Raw genomic sequence first — 20,454 nt, forward strand, 5'->3', positions numbered from 1 at the left:
CTAATTTACTACTGTTCTAGTTTTCATCAGATAGGTTTCTCAGCCCTAGGATGGAATTTCTGATAAAACCCAGAGAGAGTCTATACCTTGTTGAAAATAAGTCCACTTAAATTTAGGCATTCATGCATAAATGAAATTTATATTTAAATACATTGAAAATGCAGGCTGATATGTACCAAACTCTGTTCTACAATCAGCTTTTCCTGTTTCCATCATACCCAATACACAAGTACAGCTACTACCGTCTAGTTGCTCTTTTTCCACACAGAGATCAAATTTGTATATAACAGTTAAAACATTTGTGTTTAAGTAAATTTCTGATATTAAATATTGGTTTTGCAGAATCCAGAATGTTAGTAAGCAATGCATTTTCATGAGTTACTGTCTTTGATTTGTTAATTTGGTCATTCAAATATTAAGTTTATTATTGGCATTTAACCTTAACCAAATTTTAAATTGCCAAGTCTTTTACAGTGAAATACTAAAATTGTCAAGGCTGATGGTCTCCAGCTTAACTTCATGTCTGCTCTTTTAATTTGTGAAACCATACTTTTTTTTTCTTTCTATAGCAGTAGTGGTTTTCCAGCTTTTAATTTTGCTTTGTGCCAAGGTTCACAAATACATTTATAATAGGTATTTCAGTCTGTTTGTAGTTTGGGAACAGAACCAGATCTGTCACTCGCTGGTAGCAGGAGAGTGCCCTGCCTCTAAAGTTGTTTTTATTTTTTTCTGCCTCTGCAGTGGCTAGGAGCTCAAACAGACCTTCCTGCATGTAGAGATTTTCTAAAGAAAAATTTAAATTTATTTCAAATTTTACACTAATAATTTGGTTCTATAATGTTTGATTTCCAGAGCTGCATATGACTTGGGGATATTGTTTCCCCAGCTTCCCTTCGCCAGCTGAAATGCTTAATGTGATGGGTGCCCTGTAGGCTGCAGAGAGAGAAGCCGAGAAAAGTTAGAGGCAAAAGAAATTGTCTGTTTCCTGTTTCACCACCACCTTGGGTATTTTGTGGGTGAGCTCGGCCAATCCTGCTGGCAGAGTTGAGTTCCCTTTTACAACTCAGTCCAGAAAGGACTGCCTCAGTCTCCTCCCTCAGCAGGAAAAGAGGCAGGCAAAATTGAAAAGAACTGGCTTTGGAGAAGCAACACTCCCATATCTCTTTCTTTCTCTCTCTCTCTACCCTTCCCCTCCCCCCCATTTTTTTTTAAATCAAATAGTAAAATATACCCAAACTAAAGAACAGAGGGTAGACATGGGCAAGAGTGTATAGAATATTGTAAAACTACACTTACATCTGCAGCTGCCCTAGAAAAGTTGTAGCTATAGACCCTTCTCATGCAAGGAGTAATAGAGGATAAGGATTTCCTGAGACATCTAAAAGATTGGGGAAAATAGCAGACTCTCAGCTGTTGTTGCAAGTCTTCATGCATGGATTATTGGTCTGTATCTCTCAGCGGCTGCTCTGGGACACCATGTTCTACTGTCTAGATTATTGCCTGTAGTTTATGTTGCAGTTTGCCATGCCTCACTGCCACCTCTGCTTCCTTAACCCAGCAAGTGGCTATGGAGTGATGAGAGAGACAGTAGGCCAGATATGGAATAATTGGCAGGCAGTAAGGCACCTCGTGGTAGGATGACCAGATGTCCCATTTTTAAAGGGACAGTCCTGTATTAAAGCCCTCCTCCAGGTGTTCTGACTTTTTCTTAAAAACGGGCAAATTGTCCCATGTTTTCTGTCCCCCCTCGCTCCCCATCAGTACTGGTGGGTCCTGCTGCTGGCCAGATCCCTGCTCGCCATATCTCACCTGGTGGTAGACATCTAAATCCAGTTGTTCTGCTCCTCTACTGTTGAATGCAGAGATTCAGATTTTATTTTATTTTTTAAATTCAGTTCATGGCATGTGACCCAGAAAGAGAGAACATAGTATCCACCATCTGAAACACAATGGTTAATTGAGGTTTTTGATTTTGAAGCACTCCATGGACTGCCATGACCAGAACAAATCTTGTCTGTGTCCAGTGGATTTTTCATAAATAGCTAGAAAGAACACAATTAGCCCTACCTCAGAGAAATTATCCTGTTCTGGGTGGAGCAAAATTTCCTATCTCTATAAGCACTGCCCATCAAGTGGCAGATGAACACCAAAATTTACACTGCAGAAGTAGTATTACCAAATATTTGTTGTTGTTGTAAATCAATTTGGTGTGCTGGTGATCAGCCTCTTTGCATTTGAAGACCATATATAAAGTGCCCTGCAACCTCTCTGTTAGGACCTGGGATGTGTTTGATAAATGACCTCTCGCAAAGCTGGACCAGGTCCCTGCTATGTCTTTCCATCTTTTGCACTGCTCCTCATGACAATACAAAAGATAAGAATGAGAGAGCAGCAGTGATACTATTTATGACTTTCTGGATGACAGGGCAAGGCTCTCAGGCCGTATTAATCTACTATTGGATCCTCAGATGTCTGTATCTCTCAAAGGTCTGCTGTTGCAAACCTCCATCTGGGACCAAGCACATTTAATATGAGTACTCGAATGAAGTAGTGTTTGTTCTCATGGACCCCAAAAGAGAAGTTACCAAATTGCACCAGCCAGTAAGAAAACTTCTAAGTCCATAGCTTAACTACTATGGCCTTGAGTTTCTTCAGAAGTGCTTTACTGTGGGTGTATGAGTGTCCAAGCAAAATGGCAAGTCTCTGTAGCATAACGTTCTCCGTATAGTCAAGAAAAGGAAGTTGTGTACAAATCATCTTAACATTGCTTCTTTAAGGCATCAATTTCATTCCAACTCCCAAGGTGCTAGAGCATGAACTTGGAATCTTGTTCTGCTTCTTACAGCACTACTCAGTTTGAACTCCTGCAGGAAATGATGATGATAGACTTTCTAGCAATTAGAATAGTCCTCCCAGTGGCTAATGTCTCCTATCAGTTGACTTTTTTTTATCTGAAGTTGAGAGCTTTCTCTAACAAGACTCAGTATAGTAGTCCTCCAAACTCTAAGTAAATTCAGGAGATATACCTCCTTCAGATAGGAATCAAACCCAGTCCTTAGGAACACTGACAGTCTCAGGGCAGAATAGTCACTTCTGCTGTATTGAGATGTGCTGGACAGCCACATGGCCATCAAGGCGTAAGTTCAGACTTTGCATATTGGTTTTCCATCTTATCCGTTGCCATTTCCTTTCTTTTGGCATTTTAACTTGGTTACACTGTAAGTCAGGCAATGGTGTATCCAGAATTTTCGAAGATGAATCACAGTGAAGCGGTGAAGTGCTCTTGTGTTTAGTGTTGTGTGTGTGTGTTTTTTTTTTTTTTTTTAACTGTATATAAAAAGAATCTGTGGTTCTATTTTGAAAATTCAGGTCTTCCTGAACCAATAAGGTTTTATGGCTCCTGAAGATCTAGTGAAATTGTGATATAAAACAAGAGGGAACGCTAAACAAGTAAGATTGGAAGGCCTTTTTGGTCAGATTGTTCAAAAGTTTTTGTTTTTTAACCGCTGTTAATCTCCGTGCCTAATGAGCATTTGGGACAAAATCTTTAAAGATTCAACACACCCATCCTTTCAGCTACAGTTTAGAGCTCATATCATCTTGGTTAACTCCAGTGAAGACCACCAGCCAAAACCAGTGAAGGCCAGGATTAATATTTCTATCTCCTAAGGTAAAACAAGGGGGGAAAATCACCTTTTTAGAACATCCTTTTTAAGCATGGCTTTTTAAAAAATCCTTTACAGGTCACCTTTAAGTATTGACTAGGCAGTAGTAATTACATTTAATCGTCTTCAGTAGGACCTTTTTTGTTATCCTGGGCTTCTAAGTAAGATTTTTTTTTTCCTTGACCAATTTGAGAATTTATTTTTCTTCAGTTTAAAGGACTGTAGTCACTCAAATTCAGAATGATCAAGAACATAATCTAGTACAACCTTTTTTTTTTTTTTTTCCCCGAGGTGCCCCCCAACATGGTATAAAAACTCCACGGAACGTGTATGTGGCTCTGAGCTTCAGCTGTGGGGGTGGGGCTTCTGCCCCAAGGGGCTGGGTGGGGCTCAGAGTGGGGGACTCAGGGCTTCTGCCCCTGGGGGTGGAGGGCTCTGGACTTCAGCTGCACAGGGGAGCTTCTGCCCCATGGGGCTGGGAGGGGCTCAAGAGCCCTGTGGGAGGGAGTTTCTTGAGACTTTTGCCCCGCAGGGCGGGGGACGCGGGGTTTCTGCCATTTTGGGTGGGGAGATGGTGCAGGGCTTCAGCCTTGCAGGGCGACTTCTACCGGGTTTTGGAGTGCTGGGTTTTGGGGCAGCTTCTGCATGGACGTCGGGGCTTCAGCCCTGTGGGGCAGCTTCTACCGGGGCTCAGAGCACCACAGCTTGTGGCTTTTGTCCTGTGGGGTGGCTTCTGCCCTGTGGTTCAGAGCGCCGGGGCTTGTGGCTTCAGCCCCAAGATGTGACTGGGCACTGGGCTTCTGCCTTGGGGAAGGTGCTGGGGCTCAGGGCTTCAGCCACAGGTCAGGGGACTCGAGGCTTTATGAGAATTTTCTTTGAGGCAGGAAAGAAAACATGGCACATTTGTGGCAGGTTACCATCACTGTTTCATTTCTGGCAATCTTTAAATAGCACATAGTGCTGAACCCAGAAGGAAATCATTTCCAAACTTCCTCTGAATTTCCTTCCTTCCTGTAAGCTGTCTGTGTAAAATGTGATTTTGTGTAAAAAGTGACCCTTTATACGAACTGTACCTGCTTAGCTCAGCTCTTTCCCTCACCACAGGGAGTGATTAACCTCTCAGACTTCACATAGTGGAGCTGATCGAAGCTGTAAGGGGTGGCCAACCTGAGCCTGAGAAGGAGCCAGAATTTACCAATGTATTTTGCCAAAGAGCCACAGTATTATGTAATGATTTTGTGTGTGTGTGTGTGTGTATATATACACACACACACCCACATGATCATTATATAATTTGATAATGTATATTTATTATGGATTTATAATGTATAGTTAACAATAACAACAATAACTCGTCTTAACGTTTTACTTAGTGGGACTTCTGGCAATCTTTGCTTTCAACAATTCCCTTGAAATTTGGTTTGTGTTCAGTTGTGCTCACACGCAGCAGTTCTTAAGTGGTTGTCTGTCAAAACAGATTGGTGCTTGGATTTCCCGTGTTTGAGTGTTGAGAAAACAGACTCATAAAGATAGGTCGAGGCAAACATTGAGATTAATTTTAGGGCCACACTTCTGATGTTGGGGTATTTATCCTTTGGTACAGATTTCCAGAAAGTAAGGGTCCCTCTGTGTCTTCTGGGCAGATTTCAATCTGTCATTTTCCAAAAGTTCTGTTATTTCCAACTGGGATGTTGCTTCGTCAGTGACTAAAGGGATCTTCAGACAATCGGCTTCAGCACTAAAAGGGTCAATCAGAAATATGATTTGAGGTCTTTTTTCCACTGCAAATCTTGGAATCTGTCCTCAAAACTGTCCTTAAGATCTTTTAATCATGTTCGCATATCTAGTTTGTGCTCTGTTTTAGGGGTTCTGCTGCATCTTCTTTTGATCTGGCTGGAAGTTGTGATATTGAGGGAAAGTGTCAGCTCTCCTTCAAGCATTTGTCTGTGAAACAACTGCAGTTTGTTCATGAACGCAAATACACTTTGCACTAGATCAGACGGCAACCGGAATTTTCCTTGTAAGTCCACGTTTAGTTTATCCAAATGCAGCAGCAGCATGTCTGCAAGAAATGCCAAGTCTAGAACCCACCTAGGATCTGTAAGCCCAAGGTATATTCTGTGCTTCTCCATAAACAATTTTACTGGTTCCAGAAGCTCAAAAGAACAGGAAGTAACTTTACCTCCTGAGAGCCATCGAACTGCTCAGTGAAATGGCAAATCGGCAGGGAAGTTGTCTTCGTCTAGTTCTTTGATTAGATTTTGAAATTGTCTGTTTGAGTGAATGAAATTCACAATGTGCAAGACAGGTTTCATGACGTGATCAAATTTGAGATTTTTAGATATCCATTACTCCCGATGAATAATACAGTGAAATGTCCAAAATTCGGGAAAGCTCTCATCAGACTTACAAAGCCCTATTAATCCATTCACAGATCTCCACATGGATGGAGCCCCGTCTATTGCAATGGCAGTGAGCTTCTGTAAAGGGAAGTGGTGTTTGGCAACTAACAACATCAATGCTTCCTTTGGATATCGTCCACGAGTTTTGTCCTTTAGTGGCACAATATCGAGGAGTTCTTACAACACAGTCTCCAGACACAGTCTGGACAAATATCGATAATTGAGGTTTATCCTGTATATCGCACGACTCATCCAAAGCAATGCTCAAATACTCACTGCTGAAGTTGCAAGTGCAGTTGCAATTCGATGTCACTATTCAGGTCGGAGATTCTGCGTTCTATTGTGTGGTGTGAAAGCTGCAGGCCAGAAATTTTCTTCTGTAGATTCTCGTTCTTTGGTGACAGGATTGAAATCACATCAGTGAGGCACATTTTTATAAACTCGCCTTCAGAATAGTGCTTTTCAAAGTTTTCAGTTTTAAAATGCGGCGTTCAGAACTTTCTGGGAATTCTTGATCCATATGTGCATGGCTAGAAGCAAACTTGCAGCGTCATTTCGAAGATTTGAACTGAGAGATACGCGTCTGGCAAAGGAGACATATGGCCTTACCATTACTTTCAACGAAAATGTACTTATTCTCCCACTCTTGTTGGAAGCCTCGATTTTCTTTTCCGTTTGCACTTGCCTTCCATGGTTAGATGGCATAAGAAAAACTTTGATTAAAAATTTCCACACCAGCTAGTCACTGTGTACTTTTATTCAAGGAGACAGACTTTGGCCAGGGGTTGCTGGACCCTTGGCTCTGCCCCAGGCCCCTCCTCCCACTCTACCCCTTTCACCAAAGCCCCACCCCGCCTCTTCCCACCTCATTCCGCCCCCTCCCCAAGTGAGCTCCTCCCCCTCTCCCTCCCAGAGCCTCTTGCCGGCACAGAACAGCTGATTGGGGTGGGCAGTAGGCAAGGGGACTGAGGAGGAGGCGCTGGAGGGGGGAGGAGGGGTCTGCGCACCAGTTCCTCTCTCCTTCCTCCCACCCGCTGCGTTGAGGCGACTCGGGGGGTAGGGAGAGGAGTGAGGACGCAGCCCCCAGCCCCCCCTTCCTTCCTCCCTCCCTCCCAGAGTTGCTTCCAATGCTGCGAAACAGCTGATTGTGGCGGGAGGTGCTGGGGGAGGGAAGAGGGCTGGGCGTCATGTCCTCGCTCCTCCCCCTCCCTCCCAGAGCCACCTCAATGCTGCGAAACAGCTGATCGTGGTGAGCAGGAGGGAGAAGCAGGTGCTGATTTGGGCGGGGGGGGAGGCAGGAGGCACTGGGGGAGGGGTGGGGAGCTGATGGGGCTGCCGGTGGGTGCTGAGCACCCACCATTTCCCCCCTCCCCGCAGAGTTGGTTCCTGGAAGGAGCTGCATATTGTGTTTTGAAGAGCCACATGCAGCTCCAGAGCTGTTGGTTGGCCACCCCTGGGTTAGAGCCTCAAGTCCTTCACCAGTTAGAATCCTAATTTCATGTTGTCTTATCCAGCATAATGGGAGTTCTCTTCCACTTACAGCCTTGTGGAGAAGAAGCTATTTTGTAGAACCATGATGGAAAATAAACATTAATCATTTTTCGCTGCACATAGTGGGGAGAAGTTTTTAGTTTAGGCTTTTGGGGACTCTCTTGTTTAGTAAAGGTTTGCTTTTTGAAAAGGGCATCTAAATGATAGGGAATCAGACTTGAAAACGACCAGTTTTTTGAGGTGGAAAGCGGACACAGTATGACTTTCCACTTGATGACCATTTTGTAGAGACGTTCCACAGCTTAATTATACAATGGTTTTTCCCCCTGTTTGCAGCTAGTTGGAAGCAGAACCAGACCTGTCAGTCAAGGCAAGTTGGGTAGGATCACACTACTGAAGATCCGAGCAGCTTTAGACAGTTGCCTCCAGACCATCTTTTCAGAACAACAGCAAAACAAAGCAAAAAATCAAAATCAACCTACTTGTTCTTGTCATTTGGTAATTCGAGTTTGTTGTTTTTTTAGGTCCCTCAATATGAGCTATGGAAAGACACTGCTCAATTTCTTATGTTATAACAGCAATTAAATGTTTTTTATTATAGAAGTGGAAATTTAAATTAAAACTTTTCTATTAAAGATAACGTCTTTTCATTCTCAGGTTCGATGGATGATGTACTGGATTGTGTTTGCTCTTTATACAGTTACTGAGACAGTAGCAGACCTAATGATCTCTTGGTAAGATTTTGCATAATATGGAACATGGGATGATATAATTTTTTTCTGATGATTTAATTCAGAGAAGATAATACAATTACCAACTTGTATTTATAAGTGACGTTTCCAAGAACGGCTGTAAGGAACTTGCATAATGAATAGTGTCCCCCATTTCTAAATTTGTGGTGCCTTTTAATTCCTTAAAGAGTAGGAATAGAAAAATGCTGCCCATGCAGTAAAGCACAAGAGAAGAGAATGGAGTTGTAAAACTCATGCAAAAGGAATCTGGTGTCTTAAATAAAATAGTATAATGCAAGAAAACATGGAAAGATTTTTTTTAAATCTCTTACCCTTTCTGCTTTTGATGGTATTACATTAAATGAAAACCAAATAAGTCAATGAAACAGATATGCATCTATTAAATAGTTAATTTTTAATCAATATAGATGTTATTAACCTTAGATGAAAAGATAGTGTAACATTTTGTTGTAAAAAATGTGTAACCAGTTTGGTTTTTTTGCAAAGTTTTGTTTTTGGTAGTTAATTAACATCTACCTTCTTATCATAGTACTTGCATAATGTTTTATCTGCAGGTTTCCATTGTATTATGAGTTGAAGATCGCTTTTGTTATTTGGCTGCTCTCCCCATATACTAGAGGGGCAAGTTTAATGTATAGGAAGTTTCTCCATCCTCTTCTTTCTTCAAAGGAACGAGTAAGAAATGATTATTTTCAAAGTTTGTCATTAAATGCAAGAATTAAATATTTTTTGTGCTTAAAACGTTAATACATTAACTGAGGCCATGTCTACACTACCACATATGCCAGTGAAACTTATGTTGCTTAGGTGAAAAAACACTTCCCTGAATGACAAGTTTCACTGGCATATGTGGTAGCGTGCACAGCACTTCTTCTGCCGACATAACTACCGCTTCCCATTAAGGGTGGTTTAATTATGTTGACAGGAGAGCTCTCTCCTGTTGGCATAGAGCGGCTACATGAGAGAGCTTACAGTGGTGCAGCTGCATCAGTACAGCTGTCCTGCTGTAAGGTCTTTAGTGTAGACGTAGGCTAATACACTTAATATAAGTTGAAATATAAATATATTTTACCTTCAAGTCTTCCATCCAAATTTTGATGATAAAATAATGCTATGGGTAATACAGCTTCATGACTTTTAGGGATTTTGTGTGCAAATTTAAATATGTATTCTGTTTTTGTTTTTTAGGAGATCGATGAGTATATTGTACAAGCCAAAGAACGAGGTTATGAAACTATGGTGAATTTTGGGAGACAAGGTTTAAATTTGGCAGCTACTGCTGCAGTGACTGCTGCTGCAAAGGTAAATTTCACTTACACTAAACTGTTCAAGGTAAATATTATGGACAAAAAAGCAAAGTGGTATTGGGTATTTACCCATCTTAACTCAAAGAATTCATTCTAAAAGTAACATGTTTAAAAATAGGGGGATGTAATTTAAGGATTGCAATTTTGTGAGTATTTTTATACTATGTCTGTTAGTTTTAAAATAGCATGTAAATTTTTGGATTATGGCTATCAGTTGAGTGGTAAATTAAAATATAGACTACAATGTTATGTTCAAGCTACTAGTGAAAGATCAACATTCTTTTTTTCTGTCTTTGTTGCATTTTCTTGCTGGTAATCACACTGTTTACAGGATTTCAGGCTTCTTTCTCCTGTCTTCCTTCAATCAAGTTGAGGTAACTACATCTGCAAAATAAGGCATGAAATATTACTACCACAGATAAAAGCTGTTTTATGTGATTAATTCCTAGTTTGTGATTTCAGATCAAATTTTTAAAATAATGCACTACATGAAAGCTTGCATCATAGTTGTCTGATCTGCATATTCTTGCTTTGAGTAGTGTTATTCAGCTCTACGATTTCATATAAAAAAACGCAATGTCATTTTAATAACTTGTACATATTCATGGTTGCCTGCAATTTAACTGAAATTACTGAAGGGGGTTTCCCAAAATATTTGATTGAAAAGCCACTAATGAAGTCAGCCAAGAAAGCTCTCCACTTACAATTAGTGAAATAAGTCTGGAAACAACTTGTACGCTTGAAAGATGTGTTTTGATTAACATAGAAGATTGAAGAGGTTGAACTGACTAGTATAGTTTAATCTTTACTAAAGATTAATTGGGCTTTTGGATCCAATGAAGAAAATTTAACAGACTTCCATAAAAGGAATATTTTCACATTACCATTTTAAAGACATCTGTCTTTTTTTTATTAATAACATCTCAGATTGTTCAGATTTTGATATTTCTCTTGACAACAATGTAAGCAGTTTCACTTTCTGGTTTTCATACACTAGTGCATGTTGCACTGTTAGGGATGTTCAGACACTACACGGAATATGTTTTAAAGTTTCCATTGGAATATTAATTACAAAACATTTTCCTTGGTCTGAAATGTAGAATGTTATATCTATAAACCTAAATATTCACCTGTATCATTAAGATGTGATAAATTGATTCAGCAGTCTCTGGTGTGATGCCAGTCAGCCCAGCAAAAAACTAGCCTGTTGGTGTCCCAACGTCTAACACACCTTACGTCTTATTACCTAAATATAACTTATAATACAAATAAAATTGGTGAATATTGTAATTCATACTATTGTAGAGTTTGTATAAACAGCGGTCTACCTTTTAAAATGTTATAATTAAAAAAAATTCTTTTGTGTAAGGATTTATTTTGAAACAAGACTTGGAAAAAATATCCAAATTTTTATTTTCTAGGGCTCCTTAATTCTTTAAAAGTGAGATTTTTCTGAAGTGGTGCTTCAAAAGATCATTGTAATTATAAAGAAAAGTGCATGGTGAGCTTACGTTTGGTGGACATCAGTTTCATATTGGTGGTGGTTGGTTGTTTTTTCTCATGTATTAATCATTTAAAGTTATTAATGCTACATGCCTGAAGCCATAACAATTGTAAACAAAATATATTCCTATGGTAGTATGCCCTAAATATCAGAGTGGGAATGGGGGGTTGGGAGGGAATATCAAAAGTAGCCATTTTTAACTAATGTGAACTCCTTCTTTTTAAAAGAAGGTTAGTATTGCAGTTTGAGGAGAACACTCCTATTTTAATTTGCCACACTGTGCACTCTGAAAAGATAAAATGACCACCTGCAGTATTACATTATTACTGGAGGGATGGAAACGACCACAAAGTATCTGGCTGGCCAGCCAGCCATGATTACATCACAATGATATACTTCTGTCTGGCCACGAATATTCAAAGATACAGAATTTGAAGTTACATTGAGACCCAACTATTCCTTTCTTTCTGAGGTAACACATAGTTTCTTCCTTAGTGTCAATGAAGTTTGGATTTCAAAGCCATTCAGCTGTGAATGGAAGGATACTTATTCTGTTTGTAATTTGTTATGCATCCTCATGAATATCTGTACAATTAATCCAGTGCAATAAGTTGCTTGGGAAAAATGACAGTCATAGTACCAAAGACATTAAGATATCAATATGATTGTAAAGAGTGCGCAGAGAGAGGAAGCTCCCTGCAACTCTTAAACTATATTGTTAATATCAGAAATTCTCTCTTTAATGTGCTATGCCAATCCAAAAGCTTGGGTGTAATTCCTTCATGCTAGCACTTGGAGACTGCACATATGTTCTTTCTGGTGATTTCATTCCTTGTGTATATAAAGGGCTTGCTAGCTTGCCCAAGTCGGTTGTTCCTGCCTCCAACAAGTGAAGAGAACAATACCTTTAATAGCTGACACTGAAGAGTGAGGCTTGCAGTTCCAGAAATTCTTTTACAACTGGGACAACCCACACTGTGTAGTTTTCCACATGTATACCCAAGGTGTTACAGATGGCTTTGAGCCTGCCTGTCTCTCTGCCTTGGTGAACTTCCTTTGATGGATTTAGTACATCTGCCTCCCAGCATCTACCCAGGGTGATCCCCAGAGGACGATGTTAGGATAGTTGCACTTGGCTGGTAAATGAGAATACCCTTTCTCAAGGAGTCAGGAGAATCATGTGGACAACAATTTCTGTTAAAGGGGGTGCTTCCCTCAGGGCAAATCAACAAAGGTAGAGTCTACTTTTGAAGAGGGATCTTCGGTACTTATGGCTCCATCACTCTAGTATCTGAACACCTAACAATCTTGCATGTATTCACCCTCACAGTATCATGTGAGGTTGGAAATTACTAATATCCCATTTTATAGATGGGGAACTGAGGCACAGAGAGATAAGTGACTTGCCCAAGGTCACGCAGGGAGATCATTTTGAATTATCTGGCCAAACTTTTGAAATGGCTTATCTACACGTTTTATCCTGCTAGAGGAAAACTCACATACATTTGAGAGGGCTGAACAGTCAAAGTTGATTCAGAGGCTGCTATGATCAGTCTCTGCAGTTTCATCTTTGTCGGACTTTACATACATCATTAGGACCATGTTGAGAACCATAGTGGCCTTCATAACAGTGGAAAGGCTTCTTTGGCTGAAGCAGTGGTTAGCTGATCAGACATTCAAGGCCAGATTGGTCAGTTAACCTTTCAGTAGGGCTGCTTTTGGTGGAAAAACTCCAGCAGCCAAAGCCTTTCATAGATAAGGGGAACATAAGGCTGCCGCATCACAGGCACCTCCTCCTTCTGTTCTCAGTATTAATCACAGCCTAATGGGATAGGGCTTACTTTTTCCACTGTATCACCCAGATAAAACGTTTTTTTCCTGAAAATGAAGCCTTTAACAAAATAATTGCTTTTGCCCTAAGGAAGAGCTTAGACAACACAACTACTTGTTCCATCTTAAGTAAACAACATGAAGGTATACTTAGGCATGCACCAACAGTGTTAACCACCATCAGCTAACAAGTGTTTAAACATCACTGTTTGCTTACAATAGGTGCTAATTGATGTTTCAAACACCATTAATTAACCTGCATTAGCTAACACAAATTAAAATACAGTCAATTTTCTTAATCTAAAATGTGCGCTTGGTCAGATTTTTGTGAAGTTACTCTATGTGCAGTGACAACATGCTTTTTGCCAAAGCATGTCAACTACAGTATTTAAAAATATTATGATATCTGAGAGGCTGTTCTAAAATTACTTAGACTTGTGTGTGGGGAATGGATTGTGATATTGAACCCAAAGCCTTGCCTGCACCTCTCTTTTTGGATTTGGAATCATAAAATGTTATGACTGTGTGACACCTTTAAGAAACTAATTAAAACAAAAACAGAAGCATGGGTTAATATGTGCAGCAGTGCTCTATGGTGAGGGAGCCCTAAATACACTGCTTGTATTTTAATCTTTTATTTAGTGAGTATGTTTGGTGTCCCAGGTATTCAGTGATTCCACAGCTGTGTAGTTAACCCTTCATGTGGAATTGTGCTTGAAAAATCTTTATTAATTTAAAAGAGAATTTTAATCTTTAAGATAGCCTTGGAAACATGTGCAGTGTAAACTGATGCAGCAGTATTTGCCTGTGTCTGTAGAGAGTCTGCAACAGTAGCTGTGAGAGATGTGAACTACTCCATTCATCTCAATCAGGAGCTCATGGATTCTGAAGTTGCAGATTTTGGCATTTTTCCAGATACCATGGACTTCACACTGTAGCACTTTTACTGTGGAATACATCAGTTTGCTGCAGATAAAATTTTGCTTTGTTTCCCTGGCGTGCCAGGATTTGCCTGCAGCTGCCTCTTCCTCTCCAACTTTCCACATAATGGGATGTTAATTACAGTATATTCTCCCTGCAGTGTTCCATGGAGCCAAGCACCAGGGAGTCAGAGAGCCAGAACTAGGGAGCAGGAGGAGTCAGAGGTGAAGACAGGCAAACGGGAAAAGCCTAGAAAACACCACAGCAGCAGATGCTCAGGGAACTCCGCTCCTGGAGCTGGTTAAAGGATCCCTGTTGCCTTTGAATACATTAGGGGAAGGATGATCTTAACCAGGCCACTGTTAAAAAATCATGTGGTCTGAGACCTGAGGAGGGGTGTTATGCTTTTTGGTCAGTGTAATGGGAAGTACCATGCTGGAAAATAATTTTATTATTTATTATTATGAGAGTTTAACAAATTATCAGCTGAGTCAGAGGAGTGAGGAGTGTGTGAAGTTGAGAATTGGATTTAAGGGTATTTCATCCTGTAGTAAACTAATGTTCCTGTGGAAATTCGAGCTGGAGAGTGAGAAAAGTCTTGATCCTGATGAATGCATCATTTTAAAAGATATTTTTCTATTAAATATCTTTCATCATTTTGTGACCCTTAAATTCTAGTCATTAGAAGTGGCTTTTTTGACTGACATTTTGGGTTCCATTGTATGATATTATGAAGAATAATATTGGTCTGCTAGATGGTCTGCCACGGAATTGTCTGTTGAGTAGCTCCTTCATTACTGTTCATTGGCAGCAGCGCCTAGAGGCCCCAGTCAGAATAGGGACCTGTTGCGCTGCACACCGTGAATGTGTGTAGAAAGTCACAATCACTGCTCTCCAATAGTATATGAAAGTTATTCCAGTTTAATCCTCTGTGTTCCGTAAAATGTAATTAAGGATGTGCAAGACCTTTTCATTTAAAAAAAAAAAAAAAATTCCACTGTTTTTGCATAACAAAGTTGATTTACTTTTTCAATCTTGGAGGTTATATATGAGATGAAAGAGCCCTGATGGAACCATTCTGTATCATCTCTGATATGCACATTGAATGAGGCAGTGCTCCACAAGAGCCCTTGCCTCACTGAATGCACAGCTTTCATAGGACATAGCATTACCCTCCTCTCTGCCAAACACTTCTTCTTTTTCTATGTTCTCTTGAAAACAAACTTAAAAGTTCTATCCAAAATCTACACTGAAGAATATAGCTGCACAGTAGATTACTAAAATTGGGAAACATTAAATACTAGGACTGCAACTCTAATTCTTCTCTGTGCATGTGCATTACAGTAGTCTATTTCATTGTCATATATATTATATTCTATTAGTTCCACAGAAATAATTAGGTAATGCTCAGTGAAAGAGTTAAATTGTAAATGGGTGTTCGTGTGGGTCTGTTCTTCATTTTGGGTCCCTCGCTGCAAAGATTGGATATTGTGTAGTGATTTGAAGCTGGGGTATACTTATTGATCAATGATAAAAATATATCTCCTTTGCCTCGTTCACTGCATGCAGATTGTATTGCAATGCACAGACACAACAGTGACCTGAGGCAAAACACACTACTGTGTATTGTGACAAAGTTCCTCCTCTATCTTGGTGGGTCCTGTGCTTATTGGCGGATTTTCTTGCCTCAGAGATTCACCATGTGGGTTGAGGAACAGCCCAGAGACCTTCCCCTCTGGGAGAACCCACAGTCCAGGTCAATTGGGAGGTTTGGGGGGAACCCGGACCCACCCTCTACTTCGGGTTCCAGCCCAGGGCCCTGTGGACTGCAGCTGTCTATAGTGCCTCCTGTAACAGCTGCATGACAGCTACAACTCCCTGGGCTACTTCCCCATGGCCTCCTCCAAACACCTTCCTTATTCTCACCACAGGACCTTCCTCCTGGTGTCTGATAACGTTTGTGCTCCTCAGTCCTCCAGCAGCACACCCTCTCACTCTCAGCTCCTTGCGCCTCTTGCTTCCAGCTCCTCACACTCCCACCACAAACTGAAGTGAGCTCCTTTTTAAAACCCAGGTGCCCTGATTAGCCTGCCTGCCTTAACTGGTTCTAGCAGGTTCCTGATTACTCTAGTGCAGCCTCTGCTCTGGTCACTCAGGGAACAGAAAACTACTCATCCAGTGACCAGTATATTTGTCCTCTACCAGACTCCTGTACCCCACTGGTCTGGGTCTGTCACAGTATGTAGGACAAAAGTATAGTATCTTATCAGCATGTTTATTGATTGATCTTCTATTTTTAAAAACTTTTCATACTGTGGAGAAACAAGTATGTGTACATCTTTATGTAATATATTTTGGTAATTTAATTAAAAGGGCTATTACTACTACAGTCAGATGTTTGAAAAGTGGTACTAGGTGATACATTGTCTGATGGATCAGGCATTAAAAACTTTTTTTGGGGAAAATCTCTTCAATCCACCTAGAATAAGGAATAAATAAATCAGAAAGAAATATAAGCAGTGTCCAAAAGCATTAGGAATTGGAACTACTAACTTAATTCATGATTTTTAAAAATTCCTTTTACAAGGTATAATCTGATGTTAAGCTTGAACAAAATGCTCCTTGTCACAGTTCTCAGGGTAACTGCACCTCTGACCCCTTTGTGGCCTCCTTCAGGGTACCCCACTAGGCATCAGGCCTCTAGCCATCATGTTTCTCAGGGCAAAGTCCCACAATTCTCTGTGTCTAGACTGGGGATTTAGGCTGCAATTCTTTAATTCACTGTGATCATCTCAGCAAGTCTGAATTTAGTTTTAGCACTTAGTCCTGTTCTCTCAGGTGCAATTAGAATTAATCTGTGACCAGCCAACCTTCGTAAAGCAAAGTATTTATTTGGAACAAAAGCATTGTCGAGAACACATCTTAAAAACAACAAACTGCTTACATGCATGTCTGGTTTACCAGGTGTCACCTATCTTCCACATGGGGACCTTCGCAGATTTTAAAGTACTTCAGGTCCTCTCAGAGGGCCTGCCCCTCTGGGCCCAGTCTGAAGTCTGTCACTTCTTGGATCAAGGAGAATGACCTCTCTCCCCATGTTAAGGTGGTCACATGTATAGTTTTTTTTTTGTTCTTTCTTTGCCAGCCTGTTTAATGAGGTCATGCCAGTATATACGATCTTCTCGGAGGGTAAAGCTTCTCTAGACTTGTTCCTTGTCTAAGGATTTGCCCTGTGACTTTAGTTCCTGCAGGAAGCTCCTGTAACTTTCCAATGGAGCCAGAATACAATCCCATAAAGATACATGTAACATTTATAAAGTTGATAGTCTTGAATATTCCATGTCTCCATAGTATGTCAGTATTTACATGAGGAAAAAACACAAACATGAATGCTGCTTAAAACAAATGAACATCTACTGCATGTCTCTGTTAAGAGAATTTTGTAATACAGCAAGAAAGCATGTACTTAACCTTACCTCAATTTGAAGAGCAAATCTAAAGGCTTCTCCATTTGTTCTTGAAAAATGCTATTATTGTGTTTCAGGGTCAAGGTGCAATAACTGAACGGTTGAGAAGTTTCAGTATGCATGACTTAACAGCTATTCAAGGAGATGAGCCAGTGGGACAAAGACCCTATCAGACTTTACCTGAAACCAAAAAGAAAACCAAGAGTTCTGTCAGTGAGTCTCTGGGTATGTATCTTGTTAAAGTTTTGGGCTACTCATGTTATAGTTAAATTCTGATATGTAAAAGCCAGGAAGTGGAAAAAGCAAGAACTTTTTTATTCTCTTAAATATTGGTGGTGGAAAAAACCCCAATCTCTCCCTGCAAATTTGAATAGATTTGGCTTGATACGTAACATTTTCAACTAGGATGATATCCATCATAACTGAGGTTCTGAACTGATGGTTCTTTTCCCTTCATGGCTCTACTGCGTGAGATAGCAAATAGATTATCCTCGTATCTATCTTGTTGAGTCTGTGGTTTGTGTTGCTAACTAAAACAGTAATGCTGAAGTGCAAGTCAGATTTATTGGATGTGACCCATAATTGTCACTGTTGGTATCATGGAACATGTGAAAAGTTGTGGCAATTAAGTAAATTGGAAGAGAACAAACTAATGAAAAAAGGGGTGAATGTAACAGGCTTTTTAAAAAGGTGGCAAAGTCACTGGTTAAAAGGTGAACATGCTTGTAGCAACAAAAATAACTTTAGTCCATTGAGGAGTTGTCATGGGAAAATTTAAAATTTGGGAGTGAAGAATAGTACTTGGGGACACAGCACAGAAACTGAAATGCCATATGTTAAGTGCAAATGCACAAGTTAACAGGTGGTTCTCCAGAATTTTTTGATACTGTGGATTAAACAGTAAAGTTTCTGGAAGGTATCTCACCTTCCATTATTAATGAATAGCACTTATGAATCTCTGTGCTACTGTAAAGAAAATGAAAAATTTCAGAAGGATAGACATCATCCTTTATAGCTAAGGCTAAGTTTTTGTCAGGGATATTTTTAGTGGAAGTCAGGGACAGGTCACAGGCAATAAACAGAAATTCACAGAGGCCTGTGACTTGTCCCTGACTTCCACTAAAAATATCCCTGACAAAAGGGGTAGGTGGGTTTGGCACCCACTGCTGCTGGGGCTCCCAGGTCCCCCACCTCTGCAGTGGATGGAGGCTCCAGGATCCCCTGCCTGCAGGGCTGGGCTGCTGCGGAGTCCCCTTGTCCCCGGGGCAGCTGGGAGCTGCAGGTTCCCCCCGTTGCGGCCAGGCAAATGCAGGGGGTCCCCCACTGCATGCTGGGCAGCTGCAGGGGGTCCCCACCAGGGTGGAGGGTGGCTGGAAGCTCCAGCCCCAGGGCAGAAAATGTCACAGAGGTCAATGGAAGTCACGGATTCCATGACTTTGTGATGTAATCGTAGCCTTACTTATGGCTGCAGTTCTGACTTAAAATTATAATCTAGCTGCTGCCTCTTACAAAGGAATAGTTCTGCTTTATTTTCCTCCTTTCTGTTTCATTTACGTCAGGGGTAGTTAATAGGCAGACTGTGGGCCAAATCCTGACTGCCAGACGCTTTTGAATAGACCCCGAAATCCTTTTCATTTACTTATCACTAGTGTTGGATTATTATTATTATTATTTTATTTATTATTTTCTCTGGAGCCTGGACCTTGACTATATCTTTGACCAAGAAATTTGGACCTTGACAAAAAATAATTGACTACCTCTGATTTAAGTATTGAAAAGCCGAAGGTAAGTTTTACATAAAAAATGGCTTCCATTATTTATATAATAATCATACAGGGCATTTCCTGGGGATAAATAGCTATCTGGAGGAGGTGATGACCTTAACCTGAGCTGAGGATTAATTCCCAGGAAGTGCCCGGCATAGAGACCATCACGTCAATAAGATATGAGAGTTGGGCAGTGGAAAAGCCTATAAATTCCTATTGTATGTGTACATGTGGTTGTATTATAGGTGATGCAGCTGCTATGTGCGTGGTGTTTCTAGATAACTAATACATTATATGTTATCTAGCTGAATTGTTTGACAATGATCTATTGACATTCCTGTTTGAGTAAATGAACATTTATCCTAATACAAATTACAGTTTCACCTAAATTATCTGTACTATTAAATCATAAAATATTTAGTCTTGTTAAACTAGATCCATTTAGTAATCTACTTGTTTATTTTTTGCATTTTATATGTATATTCTAGTCAAGGGTACAAAATAAAATGTTTCAGAAAGGTTGTAGTTAAGCTTTGAAATTGCGTATTGGAAACATTTTGCATCCTCTGGTGAGAATCTTAATAACTCAGTTAAATTTAGGGTAGGTAAAGTCAGAATTTGCACTCAGCATGCAGAAGGTAGGGCCCTGTTGTCCTTTTCCTCAATGCTTAAACACGAGTTCCTTTTCTTAAAGAAGTTTTGATGCTATTTCTGATGCTAACAAGAGATACCATACCTGAGTGGAATATATGGAGATATACCTATCTCATAGAACTGGAAAGGACCTTGAAAGGTCATCGAGTCCAGTCCCCTGCCTTCACTAGCAGGACCAATTTTTTGCCCCAGATCTCTAAATGGCCCCCTCAAGGATTGAACTCACAACCCTGGGTTTAGCAGGCCAATGCTCAAACCACTGAGCTATCCTTCCCCCCCCAATGAGTTTTGGCTCTGTGTTTATAGAGATAAGGATGTCTTGCATTTACCTCTATGCACAGAAATTTGAAAAATGATTTGTATTAGGAGCTTGCCCGTTCTAAATCCTATAAGGTGATCTCTAGCTGCAAATCTTTTAGTAATGGGGTTGGGAGGCTAGTGGTGTGGGTTGTTCTTTTAAATATATATTCCCAAATACAAAACATCAGTAAGGTTGAGTACATATATTTAAAAAGTAAGCCATCTTAAACCCTCAAGAACAGTGCAACTAACCAAAAATGACAGGTTTCAGAGTAACAGCCGTGTTAGTCTGTATCCGCAAAAAGAAGAACAGGAGTACTTGTGGCACCTTAGAGACTAACAAATTTATTAGAGCATAAGCTTTCGTGGACTACAGCCCACTTCTTCGGATGCAT

At 40.3% G+C, this 20,454-nt stretch overlaps 1 protein-coding gene across 2 annotated transcripts in view; it reads left to right on the plus strand.

Moving 5' to 3' along the window:
- The window catches only part of REEP3 (receptor accessory protein 3), a 68,241-nt gene that overhangs the window by 34,894 nt on the left and 12,893 nt on the right, over positions 1-20,454 (plus strand). For both annotated transcript variants that reach the window (XM_034775534.1, XM_034775535.1), the window contains exons 3-6: positions 8,216-8,292; positions 8,865-8,985; positions 9,499-9,612; positions 17,417-17,564. In XM_034775534.1, the coding sequence (XP_034631425.1) occupies positions 8,216-8,292; positions 8,865-8,985; positions 9,499-9,612; positions 17,417-17,564 (460 nt within the window). The remainder of the gene's footprint in view (positions 1-8,215; positions 8,293-8,864; positions 8,986-9,498; positions 9,613-17,416; positions 17,565-20,454) is intronic.

The sequence above is a fragment of the Trachemys scripta genome, chromosome 7, assembly GCF_013100865.1.
Source record: "Trachemys scripta elegans isolate TJP31775 chromosome 7, CAS_Tse_1.0, whole genome shotgun sequence".
Classification (NCBI taxonomy): domain Eukaryota; kingdom Metazoa; phylum Chordata; order Testudines; family Emydidae; genus Trachemys; species Trachemys scripta.